Raw genomic sequence first — 16,550 nt, 5'->3', positions numbered from 1 at the left:
AAAAAGAAAAGAAACTGGCTTCAGCATGAACTGAACTCACAGTCGTAGGTCCTCACTGAAGTATTCTAGACTTTCATGTCACAGCACCACCTGCTATATCTCCTCTCTATAGTATCACATACAGAGAGATGGAAAGAGGGACAGCCAATGAACAGGTACCGAGATCTCTGCGAGGAGTGGGAGACGTTATTGGGAGAATTTACTGTGCTGATTTGCATAAGGTAATCCCACCTGGAGACGTGTAGGTGGATGGCTAGACAACTTTACACTTAATCGTTAATGACCTATGGGTTTTATTTCTTATGTACATACAGAGTTTTTAAAAAGTCAATTCCCTTTAAAAATCATACACATTTTCTCATTCTCATTTTAATTGTTTTCACAATAATCCCAAGGATGGAACGTGTAAGTTATGTCATTGTCCTTCATACTACTCAGGAGAAAGAAATAATAGAAGAGGTATGTTGATCATAATTCCTATTTAAATTTATTTATTTTTAGTTTTTATTTTATTTGTTTTATTTATTTTTGCCATTTAGTTCTTTTTTCTTTAATGGAAATTCTAAGATCAAGGATTATTTGGATCTAGGAAGCCAAATAATGCCAATAATCAGCTCCAATATATTAAGTCATTGTAATATGCAGGCATTGGTTAGAATATTTATTAACCAATCATATTGCACTCTCAATCCTCATCATTTTGGTCTCTATTCTACATTCCTTGCACAACCAAAACTCCAAGTGAAGTCAATGAGAATTTTGGAATGTGCCCAAATGCAGGATTTGATCCTTTTAAGTACAGTTAAAAAATGTGAGATATTGTGCAACTCAGAATTACACTTGGACTCAAAGTTTAGAGAGGATTATAATTACAATAACCCAATACATAGTTGCAGTATAAAACTAATTACTAGTTTGAACTTTTGAGATAGGTTTTAAAAGTTATTTTGTTTTCAAAAATACTCTGCATTACACTGTAATTAGATAACAGTTTATCTTTCTACATTAAACTAAAGTTGAAACAGCTTATCTAGAACATAAAATCAACTCAAGGGTACAAAAGTTGACTGGAAATAGTGTTTGTTCCTGATTTTCTCTCAATCTGTTTACCAAATATATGTATTGCAGGGTTAATAAAATGCATGCTGTATTTCAAATGCATGCACTAATGAGGAGGATGCAGTATGTTAAAAGTTGCATAACCTTTGTTTATCTTAGTTGCATTCATCTCTACACTTACCCCAAACTCCTCCACCTCTTCTTCCTGTAAGCAAGAGCCATATACATTGAAGCATATATTTGAACAGAAAAGCACAGGAAAAATATCACAGTTGACAGTCAGGAAGAAAAAGATGTAGACAGGAAAGTATAGAAAAGAAAAAATGCTATCAGGCAAACATTCTTCTCAAAGAATAACATACGGTTTTAACGGAATGTGGGGGGGGAGAACGCCATACAATATTTTAATGAATATAGAAGAACATATTGCATGTTTTTATGTTTAACCTACAAATTTAAAGCCAAACTCCAGTTAACTTGTGGGAAATATTTAACATGAAAAATCAATTTTAGATGTTGCATCATCAAATTCAAACAGCTTACCTGTTATTATTTACTTTTGAGAGACAGAATGAAACCTTTATATCTTTTAGAAAAATTCACATTGTGGGAAGTATTATGAGATTAATGGCATTTAATGCATTAGGATTGTAATTATAAGAAACATACTAAGAAATGGGATCATTATAAATTTGTGTGTTTTTCATTTTGATTACTTGTGGAAAAATATGTTATTTGACAAATATAGTCTAAAGAATTAGAAGCTTTGTTCTAATTAGTAATGAACTTGTCAAAGTATTTGCGTGAGCACTAAAATTTTTTTGTTCATTTGTCTTTTTAATCAAAAACTTTTTATTGGAGTTTTTAATAACAGAGGAAACTGATTGACTATACAGGAGAAACAATGAAACTGACTATAAATGAAATGAAAAAAAGACTTTTCCCCTTCTAATCACAGGTGCTACTTACAACAATAGTAGACAAAGCATTTTATGAGCGCATTGTGTTTGATGTGCCCCTTAAGATGCATATTGGAAGTTTAAAAGGCATATAACAGGTGAACTATTTATTTGATATTCAATCAATGTAACAATTAGACTTCATTGTCTCCTGTGAAGCATTTAAAGTATAGACAGATTTTTAGACAGAACTGATCTGTAAATATATGATTTACCTATATAACTATAATGGTTTCTGATGAGCCACTGTAATCATCAAATGAATATTTTACAGATTTCATTTTAAATGTAGACTTTTTGCTTGTATAATCTATACTGCTATGAAAGCAAGATCCTTCTCTGAAAAGTGACTATGCTAAAACAACATTGTGGTATGCCACATTTGTAGCTCAATAATTACATACCAAATTTGCTCACATTACAAGTAAAATGGTGCTTTTTCTAACTGCCAACCCTGAAAAATCACCATGTGAACTGAATACCAAGTTAGGTTCCTTCTGGCTAAGGCCTGGTCTGCACTGTCACTTTACAGCGCTACAGCTTTCTTGCTCAGGGGTGTGAAAAAACACCCCCCTGAACGCTGCAAGTTTCAGCGCTGTAAAGTAGTAGTATAGACACCGCTGGCAGCCGGGCTCCCACCGCTGGCAGCTACTCCCCTGGTGGAGGATGGTGGTTTACAGCGCTAGGAGAGCTCTCTCCCAGCGTTGGTGCTACAACTACACAGCTACGTTAAAGTGCTGCCGCAGCAGCGCTTTAACGTTGCTAGTGAAGATATACCCTTAACTAACATTCTTACTGATTCAGTATGGGGCATCACCCTGACTCAGCTGCTGCCAAGGCCACCACACTAAAGTCCTACACTTGGGCTGCGCAAGGGGACCTTGGGTGAAGCGGGTGGGGGGTAGGGGACCTCTGTACTGTTCGACCAGATGCAATATGGCGGGCCCACAGAACGTATATTTACATGGATCTCGAGGCTCTAACATCCTGCACACCTGACATGGAAAAGCTGCTGCTTCTTTTCCAGCCAATGGACTACAAGTAGCCTCATGTCTTGTCCCAGATTGGAGATGGTGGTGGTTCTACCCTGCACTCCATCTGCATACAGCCTGATTATACTCAGGCTGTATGCAGGTGTAGTGATTTTTTTCTGTGATGCATAATAAAATAAATAATGTTTGTACTAACATACCCTAAAGTGCTAGCCAGATTATGAAAAATAAACAGGAATATTTCCATTTTAAAACTATGGTAAAATATATTCCTTAATCTTACAAACCCCCTTTGTTACAGATTTCACTCTAATGATAAATGTTAATGATAATGAAATCATAATGGAACATAAACACCTGGTCATGCACACAAACCCACACTCTACCCACTGTATAAGAGTTATCTTTAATTCTACTTCCTTGTTTAATTGCACACCTTTGTCTGAACATTACAGCTGGATCCATGTTAGCAGAGGTCATTCTGACGACTTGTCGAATTTCTTTGGCAATCATTCTAAGTTTCTCAAAATTTACCAGGCCATCCACTTTTGAATCATTTCCTGTGCAATGAAATATATAGAACAAATATAAGCAATATGCAGTACTTTTCTAAGGCTGACATGTTATTTGTCTCCCATAATATCACCCTTCAGCAGATGTCAAAAGCCTTTAATTCAAGTATCAGTCAAAACCAGGAAGTAGTATAGTGGCAGAATACAGATGCCAGACAGGCCCACTCAAAGTAGATAGGAATGCTTGCTCTGCCCTTGTTAATCTAACTCTAAAGTGGCAGCTGTCAGTAGGGGGAAAATGGAATAATTTGACTATGCACAGATTTATTTTCATATGTTAAAATGGTGCAAATATGAAACTGACAACATTTCCCCTTTTAAATTAGTTCAAACAATTCTGAGACAACAGATCTGAAAACTTGGCATATTTAGAACTCTTTAACCTTTACTAATGAAGAATGGAAAACTGTTAAAAAGGGAAATATTTTAAATAAAGAGAAATATTTTAAAGCAAAAGTAACCCTTTGCAAGCCACTACATGAAACTAACTCTGCAAATACTGTAATGATGAGTTTTTATGACAGAAACATATCTGAAGTGTTCCGAACATTGTTTACTACAGTCAAAAGCTCTTCTATCATAATCTTGGAGGTACTTAATGAAGATTAAGTGCAGTTTTTAAAATATTTACTATCTCCACTGAATTTTTAATTTTTGTCTAGGATCTGCCTCTGCTATTATGCATTCTTCATTATATTTCATTTTAATCAAGAGGAAACTACATCTTGCATTATATTACTTATTATTTTTAGTCGTATAATTTGGAACACTGGACACAAAAGAAGAAAGGATTAAAATGTTATTCTATGTTTTGATTTATTACTTCTCTACATAGGGAGTTACCTTCATGTAGAAATGTAATATCCTTCTTGACAACAGGAAACAGTGGAATAATTGGAGGCTGCATGCTCTGACTGCTAAGAATGTTGCGGTACTTTGCCATGTTTCTAGATGGATCAAAAAGATCTTGAAGGTCTCTAAGATGCTTTTCATACTTGCTTGGTAGCTTTTCCCAGGTACCTCTGAGTCGTGCTACTGGTGCCAGATTTAGCCCACTGTAAAAGATATTTTTTTCCATTATCAGCTGTTAAATGGGGACTATTGCATTTAATAAGGTGGTGAAGGCTTCTTCTTCTTCTTTTTTTTTTTTTAAAGGGAAAATGGATTTTTAAAAGGCTAACTTTAAATCTGGGTATTTGCCACACTGCAGCCAAATAAGTTACCAATAAGCCACTGCTGGGCACTCTCCTGAACACTGAAAATGGGACATGAAGAGTAGGACAACACTTTCATAGTCATAGTACACCAATTAAAAAATATAGTTCCAAGACAAATCTATTACCTGTGTTCAGCTAAGTTAACAACCATTTTTTTGACAGTGAGATTCTATACCAAAGAAAAGATATCAAGGGTGAAAAGTTAATGAAGTGATTAGGAGGTACAGTTACAGTAAGAAGGCAAGAGGAGTGAGCAGAACATTCATTACAAACACAAGCAGAGAGAATCTTAGGAGGAACAGTTTGGGAACCTTTATAATGGGCAGTGTTGATCTGCAAATTAGTGAAAGAGGCAGACATTTCAAAAAATTTGTTACATCTGACTCTTTTTAAGCATTGAAAAATGCACCAAACATTACAGACAGGTGCACATTTTATAAATCAAATTAAAAATCTCCATCCACTAAATTAAAAGTTGCATAAGAATCCTACAGTCATTAGATTAATGAATTTGTTCATCAGTACTATGGATCCTTATAGAGTTTCAGAACAGCAAGATGCATTCTATTCTGCATCATGCATCAGCAAAATTATTCCGTGAATTCTGATTCTCCAGAATCTTTATTATAGATGGGTTAAGAAGCAGAACACACACAGCTTGATATTCAGATTGCCAGTAGTGCAAATGCAACCAGCTGTTAGAAAAATCTTGCTTTGATATGTACACTGAACAAAAGAAGAAAGGAAAAATAGGTCAGTTACACTAAGTAGAAGGACTTTTAAAAAATTATAGCTACTAAAAAAAAAGATAGCTTGTCCATCATCCTCTCTCACACACCTGCTTTCTATGGGAAGTTTCTTTCAGTAGATATTAGATTTGGGTTCCAATTGTGCATTCTGTCCATATTATTAGCTGGGTAGGTAGGTCAGTTAAATCCAGCTGCACCCCTTATTTTTCTACTCAGTCACAACTGGCTTGCTCATGTTTGCAACCCAAAACAAGACCTAGGATTTTAACATTTACACTGCATAGATTAGCAATACAGAACAGTCAATATTAGATTATGTTGCACTTAAATCACTAAACTAAGATTTGCTGTTATTGATCAGGACACTGCTCTACGAAACCAAAACAATTGTCCTTTCTGAAAGGCAGCAAATAAATAAGCCTCTTTTTAATATGACATGATAGGGATTAGATATCATTTTGTTTTATTACATTTTGTCTATGCTACCACAGAAAGTAAGAAATGAAGATAAACTTCCTCGTCAGCAGAAAATTAATGTCTCATTTTCTTTTGAAATATAACAACTAAAATTTGGAAGAGTTTTTTTCCCCTCTGATAAAATCATCACTGTGCTTATCCACTATTGTTAGGGGCAGATTAGGGGACTTAAGTACTGCCCTACACTGGGGGAGGGGATAGAGTTGCTTACAGGGCAGCCACAAGGAAGCTTTGGAACTGAAAGAGACAATTTCTTCTTGAGGGGAATGCAAAGAGGAAATGCACCTGCTATGCTCCCTTAGGAGGGTGCATCATGAGCTCCCTGGTGTAACCAGCCAGATACAGTGGCTGTTGGTGTGCAGGGTTGGTCATGGTCCTTTCCTCCTGTTGCCTCTTTAGGGGGAGTTGTGCCTCAAAGAGACCAAGGATAGCAATCACAACTGGCCTTACTCAAGGGACAAACTGGGAGAAAGGCTCCTTGCAGTCTGACTCCCCTTTCCTTGTGTGTGCTCATTCAATCCCAGCTACAACCTGGCCTTTAATATGTTATCAGGACATTTTCCAGCCCCACAAAAAACTAATGACCATGACATGTGAAAATCAGTTCAACTGATTTTTTTTGTTTGTCAGATAATTTGGCAGCCCTGCAGAGAAGATAACATCCACAAAATGCCTACTTCTTAGCATGATTACCACATTAAATACTTCGAATGTGAATATAATATTTTCAATTTGAGAGGTTAAACATCACAGATAATAATTTTCCAACTGCAATAAGGTTTTCCATGATAAAACTTTTTTAAACCTTCCATTATAATGCAGAGGTCAAATAATAAAGTCAATGAAGCAATTTAATCCTCTAAATGCTGTATTTTTCCCCAGGAATTTACATTTAGGAAAACTAGTAGGTGTTTCTTTTGCCGTTAACCCTAACTTGGCAGTACAGAGTGTGATTAGCAGGTAATAGTATTTCATCTCTGGCCTACTAATTTTGAAGCGTACTTGATATTTTGTATTAGCTCAATCCCTACAGGATTTTTATGACACTCATATGCTTCCAGTGCTGGATAAGAAGGGAAAAGAATATCATTTAACGTGCTCCTTCTTGTAGAAGGCATTTGGATTCACAGATTATTAATGAAAAGGCTTCGAAGTAATACTTCAGCATTTGATGTTATATACAGGTGAAATCAGAATTCCTTTCAATCAATATACATTGAGGTATCTGCAGTAATAATGTAATAATAATAGTGCACAAATAAGTTGATTAATATCCAGTATATTTTAGTACACTTTATTTAAAGCAGGGTTGTACTGGTGCTTGACGACTCTTATTAAAAAATAATTGGCCCTAAGACAAAGTACATATTTCTAGTGGCATTTTACTGTATTATTAATTTTCTTAAAACAGAATCAGTATCTATATAGATACAGATTGAAAGAGTAAAAACAAATCTAACAAAATATATCAATTTAAATTTACAGTCAGATTAAAGTGTCATGATTATGAAGCCTAATCTTGCATCAACCCTCAGACTAGTCTAATCTGCTGGTTTAATGCCACTCACTTGTAGAGAAGGTATTTTTAACGTAACATGGACATTATTATTAGTCTTTCGTAGTACCCACAAATATTAAACACGGAAAGACATTCTTGATCCAAAAAGGTTAAACTCCCACAGTGAAAATATTCTATGCAGATCAGTACAGAGATAAGTAGAAAACACTTGTCATTTTGCAATACATTCAAAAATATAATATAGGAAATGATTTAAGCAGGAAAATAAGGCACAAATGAAGTTACTTTAAAACATTTGTACCATTCTGGTCATACTATAAGGAGATTACAGAAAATATACAAGCAAGAATACCACATGATACAGGGATTTACGGGTCTTAGTTTACAAGGTTACAGAAACTCAATCTATATCCTTTAGAAAAAAGCAGCTTAAAATGATGAATATATTGAACACACACCAAAAAAGCAGATAAGGAAGGACCCTCACTGAGTCCTACAAACTCCTGAAGGCACCAGAATGGTTTCATGCTGCCTCTTAGGATTTATAACATACACAAGATAAGGGAAGAAAAGCTTGAGCAGGGATGGTGTCCTGTGCTAAAGCAATTTTTGAGAGGATTTAGTTTTTATAGGAGTATTTATTATAGAGAACTAGTAAGGGCAACGTTGTGAGCCACTATTGGAATGGTTTGAAGTAGCAAGATATATTTGACTATATGGACCTTAGGAAATGCATGACAATTTTAGTTTCAATAAAGCCCATCAGCACAACATTTACGGAATGCCATGCAAACAATTTCTGCAATTACTGTATCAGCAACCTTAAACAGCTCATACATCTCTGTATGAAAGGATGAATTAACATTTTATTGGAAAAAAGTAACTACTTTATAAAATCACCCACAATAAGATTTTTAAAAAAAAAACTCTCCAGAATAAAATGATTTGTAAACTCAAGTCTAAGATTACCGCTCTATATATCAAAGATAAAAGGAAGTGCATTTTAATATCATGCAGTTATGTAATTCACCATTGCCATGATTAGTGGAATAAAAAATGTGTTAGAAATTTTGTTTAACCCAAGTACACAGTTGTATAAATATCATATTCAAAAAGCATCAAAACTGGTTAATTTTAATCTAAATACAAAATCGGCACAATTTTCCCCTAATCCTATTGCCAAATCATTTGCATATCAGATAAATCATGGTCTTCTTATAAACAAAAGCTACCAGTCATAACAATGTGCCCTCCAAACAGACACATGCAGAAATAACTATGCTAAGAGAAGGAAGGCATCATCCAGACACAGCATGCCAAACTGCAAATGGGTTACTTGTGGCACAGCCAAAAAAAGGCATGTTCCCTTAGAAATAAGGGTAAAAACACAAAGGCTGATTTCTCAAACAAGACTTCAGTTCTAGAGGGCCTGATGAAGACAAAATATAGTCAGGGAGAATAGCTCCTACCCATGAGAAACTAGGCATTAGGAAATGGCGATGAGGGTGTCTATTTCTGCATATCTACATGCACAGTACAGATCTCTTCAGGATTAGCTTCACAAATGGATAGCCCCGAATAAAACAGAATCACACATGTTCTGTAAATCAGGCTAAGGGAATTAAAGGGTGGAAAAAACTTCAAATATCATAATTCTCAGAAATAGTATTAGTGTTGATTGGCTGAAAAATTAGTCCAGATAGACCTATTGTGAAGAACTGTCTTTTTGACAGATGATGGGGTCTAAGCAATTGAGAACAGGACATTTGTTTGGCTCAGACTATTCAAGTCAATGAAGTTGCATATGGTATAAATCAGAATTAGACCCAAAATGCAAAGAAAGAACCCAAATATATTAAGTAGAGAGAACAGAAAAGGTGCTGAGTGACTGGTTAGAGAATGGAGGAAAATTTAAACTAGCAGACCAAGATGAGACAGATTGGAGCACGGGTGGGGGAAGAGTCTACAAGAGTGGGGGGGGGGGGAAATTATGTAACCGCCTTATCTCTGGTTTCTTTCAAATACACAGGGAGAAAGTAATGATGAGTGAGAAAAGGGGGGAAAGGAAGTATGCTCAAAAGCCCAAAGTACTCAGGAATCAGAGAAGCAGAGCAACCAATGAAAACAGCAGCAATATTCAGCAGGTTTCTAAACCAAGAACACAACTCGTCCAAACACTCTCTCTCCTTTACTTATCCTCATGGACAGCTAAGAATACACAGGTAACAGTTAAGGAGCAATGACAAATACCACAGTACAAACACTTAAAAAAAACTGAGGGCAAGGGAGGGGGGGAAATGTAGTGAATTTATACCTTTTTGTATAGACTGGTATGCTGTGCAACCTGAAAATTTGTTTTAAAATATACTGTACCCCCACAAGTTGTTGTCAGACTAAATATTCTCTTTTCTTCCCTACAATGGAAGTTATTAAAATTGCATTTGATGCCACAATCATATTCAGCTCTAATTTAATATGAGTAAAAAATATAAAATTCAGATGATCAATATCTGCCAAAATAATAGTACTTTACCTTATAACGGCAAACATGGAATTGAAGTTCTTGCATTCTCGACAGTGTAGGGCAATTTTAATGAAATGCTTAACAATCTTCATTCTTTTGAGCTGGTTGGGCTCTGTTAAAATTTCTGTGGCAACCCAGAATGTCTCTTGGTTAATGACATCCTCAAACTGTTTCAGGTGAGCATTTCCTGTTTTGGAGTCCATCTTATAGAGGTCATCGATGTATTCGGTAGGCTCAATATTGCGAAATAATTCGAAGTCCCTCATTGATAGCTGAGTAGCCACCTCAATAGTGCTCAGTTGAAGAAGAGAAATCTGACTCTCTCTAAGCAGCTCCTGGGCATCCTCATCTGAGCATAATGTCTCTGTTTCCATATTGTTTTTCAGATAATACCTAAAGGTAAATTGTATTATAATAATAAACTTTAGAGCAGCTTTCCTCTGACATTCTGAAAGTACTTTACATACAATTAAATTTAACATCACCCCTTGATGCCTCAGCATTATCCCCACTTGACAGATGTACCAACTGGCGAGGTTAACTGTAATGGACACGCCTAGCACCTAACAGTGAGAGGCAATTTGGGAATGGAACTCAGGTGAGTTCCAACTCTCAGCTTCTTACTCTACCCACTGCACAACGCTGTCATTACTAAAGTGAAAAAGTTTAATATGCTATGAGGCCATTATAATATTTTCTTCCTCTTCATTAATCACTAGTTTCTATATACTAGCCTGCAATAGTGTAGATAATAGCCTTGCCCTTCAGTAAAAGGTCAGTAGCTTGTCTGTTTGCAAATGCAGCAGTAAATTAACATTTTGAATGGCCCTGGATCCTGAGAAATATTTGAAATCTTGATGTAAATGTATTTTCCCATTTTTGATGGAAAAATTAGCATAATATATTAACATGTACATGAAGCACACAGTACTCAGGAAATGAAAAGGCATGTAAGAAAATCACTTTCATGGTCCAAAGGAGATCACTTACAGATATAGAAATGACTCTCCTTCATAAATTCTCTATTGCCTTGTAAGGAGAATTGAACAGAATTTTCTACTTTCTAACATATCTTCTGGCCTGGATCAGATCATCAGGCAATGTGCTAAAGCCCTTAATGTTTGTGAGACAACTCACAATGATTTGCATAAAAGCTGAGGCACGTATCTTAAGTTAATATCAACTAGCTGTAATATTACATTTTAGGAAAGGAAAGTTAGCGTATCTTTTGATTAGAAGGTAAATATGGTAAACATCACAAGAGTATATATATTATTCCTTTTTAATGTAAACCATTGTATATCTTGCACTGACCTTCTGAATTAAGTTATCTAGTGACTGAACTTATTTCAAACTTTTTTAAACACTAAAGTTTATCCGCCATGTATTACTCAGATATTATACTTTTCTAATATTCAGATATCCAACTACCACTTGTCATGAACCTCTCCTCCTTTAGAGTGATGGATAACACCATACCAGTGACTAAAAATATCTGTAGGGGAACTCACATTCCTACATCCAAGGTGAAAGTGTTTTTTATGACCATCACTTAAACTCAGTTTGAGAGCTCTGAAAAAGTTGCAGTGGCCAGGAAAGCTTTCTTGCAAACTCCTGAGACACTAGACAAGAGAGTTCTGAGAGCTATTGGCATTTATGGAGGAAAAACCTTAGCCCTCACCTCCCAGCAAAACATACTTGGCAGCTGTAGGAAGCCTTCCTTCTAGTGCTGATTAATGGCACTGGAATTCAGTGTAAGTATACAATTTTACAGATGGACAGCATCAGAGATCATAAGTACCAGAATGCGAGGAATAAGTTCTCATCAACTTCAGGTGGAAATGATCTCCCTTCCCCACTCCAAGAAAGCCTGAGATTATAATTACATGCTGAGTGGATGCATAAAATATTTTTTTCTGCCATAAAAGCAGGAAGAGAGCAGACATGTCAAATAAGCACAGCAAGCAGAAACACTATAATTACAGTTTAAAATAATTCAGCTTATTTGCACATAGCCTAGGGCAACAATTCTGTTAGAATATTTGTGTACACTGAAATAAATGCTTACATCTTTAGCAATTCTCAGTAATATAAGAGACAATTCTAGACTTTCTTCTCCAGTTTTAATAGGGACACTGTTCTCTGATATTTCTTTCAAAATGCTGCACTTTTAAAGACAAAGTCAAACAAAACAAAACAAGTACAATTTTACCTTCCATTGAGCTGGATTCTGTCTGCTAATTTGGAGAACTGATCTGGAAGCCTTCTCTGTTTGATGACTCCCTCAGGACTAACAGACACCTCACAGAGAGAGTAGGTTTCTGGGGCTCCTATCAAGTTGAATTCGTGCACTGCATGACTCACAACTTCTTTTGCAGTAGTGTCTTTGCTTATTATAATGTAACAGCTTTGTTGATCTGCTTTGAAAACTCTTATAACTTGATCTGGAATATCTAAATTTAAAGAAAAACACCTTTAAAATGCAAAACTGCTACTTCCCTTGAAAGGATAAAAAAGTATTCATCTGTCAGATGGGGTGGGAAATACCTAGGTCTAGATAAAAAGTAAATTCTCAATATTTGTTCTCTTTTTTCTAAAAATCCATCCTGTTTTTTCCATAATTAAGAAAAGTTAATTACTTTCACAGGATGCAGTGTTGTTGTAGCTGTGTCAGTACCAGGATACTAGCGAAACAAGATGGGTGAGATAATGTCTTTTATTGAACCAACTTCTGATGGTAAGACAGACAAGCTTTTGAGCAACACAGAGCTCTTCCTCAGGTCTGGGAAAGTTACGCAGAATGTCGCTAGTAAATACAAGGTCGAATAAATAGTTTAGCATGAATAGATAGCACATATTCTAAGGGCCCGTTCAAGATGAAGTCCCTTTTTCAAGGGGAAAAGAATAGTAATTTGTGATCTGCTGCCAGCAGCCTTTCCCAGTTGGAAGAAAAAGTAGCCCCGCAGCAGCTGTAGCTGAGTTGAAGAGGGGACGAAACAAGGTATTAAGAAAATGCGGGCCTAAATAATGTGGTGAACGAAAACTGTGATTCTACCAACTTTTTCACTATTTGTATAATAAAAGCCGCCTCAGTCATATTGATGAATGGTGGACCACTAAAATTTAGATCTCCCATATGGGTGGGGGGAGGGTACTCAGAAAGAACTGTTCGAGTAAAACAGTAAAAAGTAAAAATAATTTTTATGTAAGTATTAATTTGAAGGGGAAAAGCTGAGAACGAACAGGGTAAATATTTTATTATGAAAAAGTGTGTACATTGATAAGAAGAATCAGAAACCAACAAAGGGCCATCTATCGATAACCCTCAAAGGAGTAATGAAACCTTACAAAACAATCTGTCTGTACTGAATAAACAAGCATTATAATGTCTGATTCTTACGAACAGTATTTGATGTAAAAATACCTATAAATTCAATGTTTAAAGCAAACAATTTTGATGCAATTTTGAAAATTTACCAAGAATCTTATCTTGATATAACTGTTAAAATCTACAAAATACATGGGTTAGAACCTATAAATAGGAATGCACATTTTAAAAAAATGTATTACTTTATTTTACGAGTCACAAAGAGAGACATACTGATACCAACCACTTTGGTTTGGGTTCTGTTGCTGGTTTTTCTGTTTGTTTTTGTTTAAACGTAAACAGTATTTTTAAAAATCTATTTTCCCATTCATGATTCAATTTGTAGGAAAAAAACAAACAGTGGGCATTCAAGTTGGCAAGCAAAAAGTTTTATTACAAAAAAATCAAACATACCACCACCAGATAGCCCTTATATAGCACTTTTCATCAGTAGATCTTCAAGTGCTTTACAGGAGGTCAGTAGCATTATCCCCATTTTACAGATGAGGAAACTGAGGCACAGCGTGGGTAAGTGACTTGCCCAAGGTCACCCAATAGGCTAGTAAAATAGAATCCATGTCTCCTTAGTCTCAGTTCAGTGCTTTACCCACTAAGCCACACCACCTCCCCCACAAAATAAATAGTTGGTTTAGTTAAAAATGGGTTATAGGGCATGCAAATGTCCAATAAGCAACAACAATAATTCTAATAATAAAGTTTATGAGGCAAATAAAAAATTGTAAACAAATATTTGTTCATTTCAACATACAAGACATGCAATACAAAGAAGATTAGACTGCCAGAACTCAGGATACTTACAGTAAAAACCAACAGCTGCAGGCAGCAAAAACAAAAATAAATCCATTTATGTAAACATAAGATCTACAGATTACAAGAATAATCAATAGTCAAATGAATGTAATATGCTGATCTGCCAAAAAGCTATTTTATACTTCCTTACATTCAAAAATGACTTTGCACATGCATACTATTAAACTGAATACTGGTTAAGAAAGATTAACTGGCCATAGCTAATGACTATGGAAAATCCTACACCAACATTAAATCAAGGTTTTTAGAAAAGTGTGTTTTTTACATATAGAAAAACAATGAATTTGCAGCAAGAAGGGAAGTGATTTGTCATGGATATTTATGTATAAGATGTATATGTACATCTATTTTACAAGAGAAGTTATGAAGATAAAGTTAAGTTACATTTATAAAATCTTAGCCAAAAGGTAGGTAATGAATGTATAATTACGCTTAGAATTTACATATAGAATAAGGAAACACATGATTCTGGCTTGACATGTTTACCGGCAGCTGCATATGATCAACATTTGCCTCCCGCAGCCACTCCATTCCTATAGCAGCAGCAACAGAGGGGCATAGGTAATAAAACTAAAAAGTTTTATTTTTGTTTTTCAAAAATATATTTGAATGAATGAAATGCTCATCAAGGTGTGGGACCAATAGCACTAGCTCGGGTACCATACAGGTCCTACCCTTACCCGATATGCTTTCGGAGTGTTTTTTCATGGACTGCACATGAACAAAAGCTACAGTAGGCGGGGCACAGGCGTTGGGAGGAGATGGTAAAGAAGTAGTGAGGGAGCAGACAAGGCCAAGCCACTCTCACTAAAATAGTGGTAGAGCTTCTAAATGGAGGGCACTTGAGATGGCAGGTTCTGCTTTTGCTTAGAGAGAAGAGCGAGCTCTCAAGTTACGGCAAAGGAGACCTGGCATGAAGGTTTAAGAGGTGAGGCTCTTTTGGGGTTTTTTTGTTGTTTCTCTCCAGTTTGGGACCTAATAGGGCCATGGCATGAACAGGTGAGTACAGCTGACATGTTTAGTGCCAGCAGAAGGTATTGTTTCCCCCCAAATTGGTACATTTAGTAAGTTGCAAATAAAGCTTAAAAGTAAACTAACACTGTGGAGCCTTTATTCACTGTGGCAATGTCATTGTAAACACTATATAAATGTTAGGAACCAGTAAATAAAAATGTAGTTTTGTAAATTAGCTTTATATTAGGTTTTACTAAAATATGTAAACATTCAGAACCTCTGTGTATTGATTTGTAAATAGACCTTGCTACATCAACTAATATATTCTCAGACTGAGTGCTCCAGTGGGTTACAGAGTTCATTACACATACACAACATAGAGAGACGTATTATTTACCTGAAGGATTAGTAAAATCCAGCATGCTGGTTGTAGGCTGCAACAGATCAGGACTACTTGATGAGAGTGTTCCAGGGATAGGCATTATGGCCAAACTGTGTCTGCACTGCCTTGTTCCAACAATACTGTCATCCTGTGACTGGCTTACACTGCCATCACTGTAAAATAGTTTTAAAAATTACCTACATTTAGCCCAGGCAAAAGTAAAAATCATTTCTCCTTTGTAAGTGCAATGATGCAAAACAAGAACTTCTCTAAGTCATAGCTTCCTTAACAACAATCTGATGCACAACACAAGATCGAACAGATTAAAACACAGTACATTCCAGAAAAAAAAAAAATCCTTGTGATCTCAACACAGAATAAATCTGTCCTTTTGGTTTAATTTAACTCCATTTCTTAATTGATTACTTTTGAACATTACCAAAATATTCTGCATAAGAGTAAAAATATTAGGTTGTGACTTAGTGCAAAGAAATGTTTGGAGGTAAAAGCACTATAGCTCCAAAGCAGCTACAATGTAAAACACCTTATAAAATTACCCAATACAGAAGAACTTAAATATTGTATCTGACATACTAGCTTGGTGATATATAAAGAGAGACCAGGTGAATACACATTGTAGGCTAAGGCATTCATGCCCATTTACAGCATAACCAGTGGGATGGTGAAAGTGTTGCTCAGCACAGCATAAAACATTGGAGTAGAAATTTCCATATGGGTGGCCCTATGCACTTCATCTGAACAATGCAGCTGACTATGCCTTTACTAGTCATGGCCAAACGTTTTAATCTTTTTTATTATATAAATTAGGGCTGTCAAAAATATTAATCGTGATTAATCGCACTGTTAAACAATAATAGAATACTATTTATTTAAAAATTTTGGGGTGTTTTCTACATTTTCAAATATATTGATTTCAATTACAACACA

The 16,550-nt window shown here is 35.6% G+C and overlaps 1 protein-coding gene across 2 annotated transcripts in view; it reads right to left on the bottom strand.

Moving 5' to 3' along the window:
• Positions 1-16,550, bottom strand: part of RAPGEF6 (Rap guanine nucleotide exchange factor 6) — a 241,511-nt gene that overhangs the window by 36,751 nt on the left and 188,210 nt on the right. For both annotated transcript variants that reach the window (XM_024213334.2, XM_024213333.2), the window contains 6 exons: positions 15,618-15,775; positions 12,281-12,521; positions 10,078-10,461; positions 4,426-4,637; positions 3,447-3,570; positions 1,241-1,264 (listed from right to left, as the gene is read on the bottom strand). In XM_024213334.2, coding sequence (XP_024069102.1) covers positions 1,241-1,264; positions 3,447-3,570; positions 4,426-4,637; positions 10,078-10,461; positions 12,281-12,521; positions 15,618-15,775 — 1,143 coding nt within the window. The remainder of the gene's footprint in view (positions 1-1,240; positions 1,265-3,446; positions 3,571-4,425; positions 4,638-10,077; positions 10,462-12,280; positions 12,522-15,617; positions 15,776-16,550) is intronic.

This window comes from Terrapene carolina, unplaced genomic scaffold (assembly GCF_002925995.2).
Source record: "Terrapene carolina triunguis isolate 2854851 unplaced genomic scaffold, T_m_triunguis-2.0 Scaffold629, whole genome shotgun sequence".
NCBI lineage: Eukaryota > Metazoa > Chordata > Testudines > Emydidae > Terrapene > Terrapene triunguis.
Note: the sequence above shows the minus strand (reverse complement) of the source record. Positions and strands in the feature narration are given on the sequence as shown.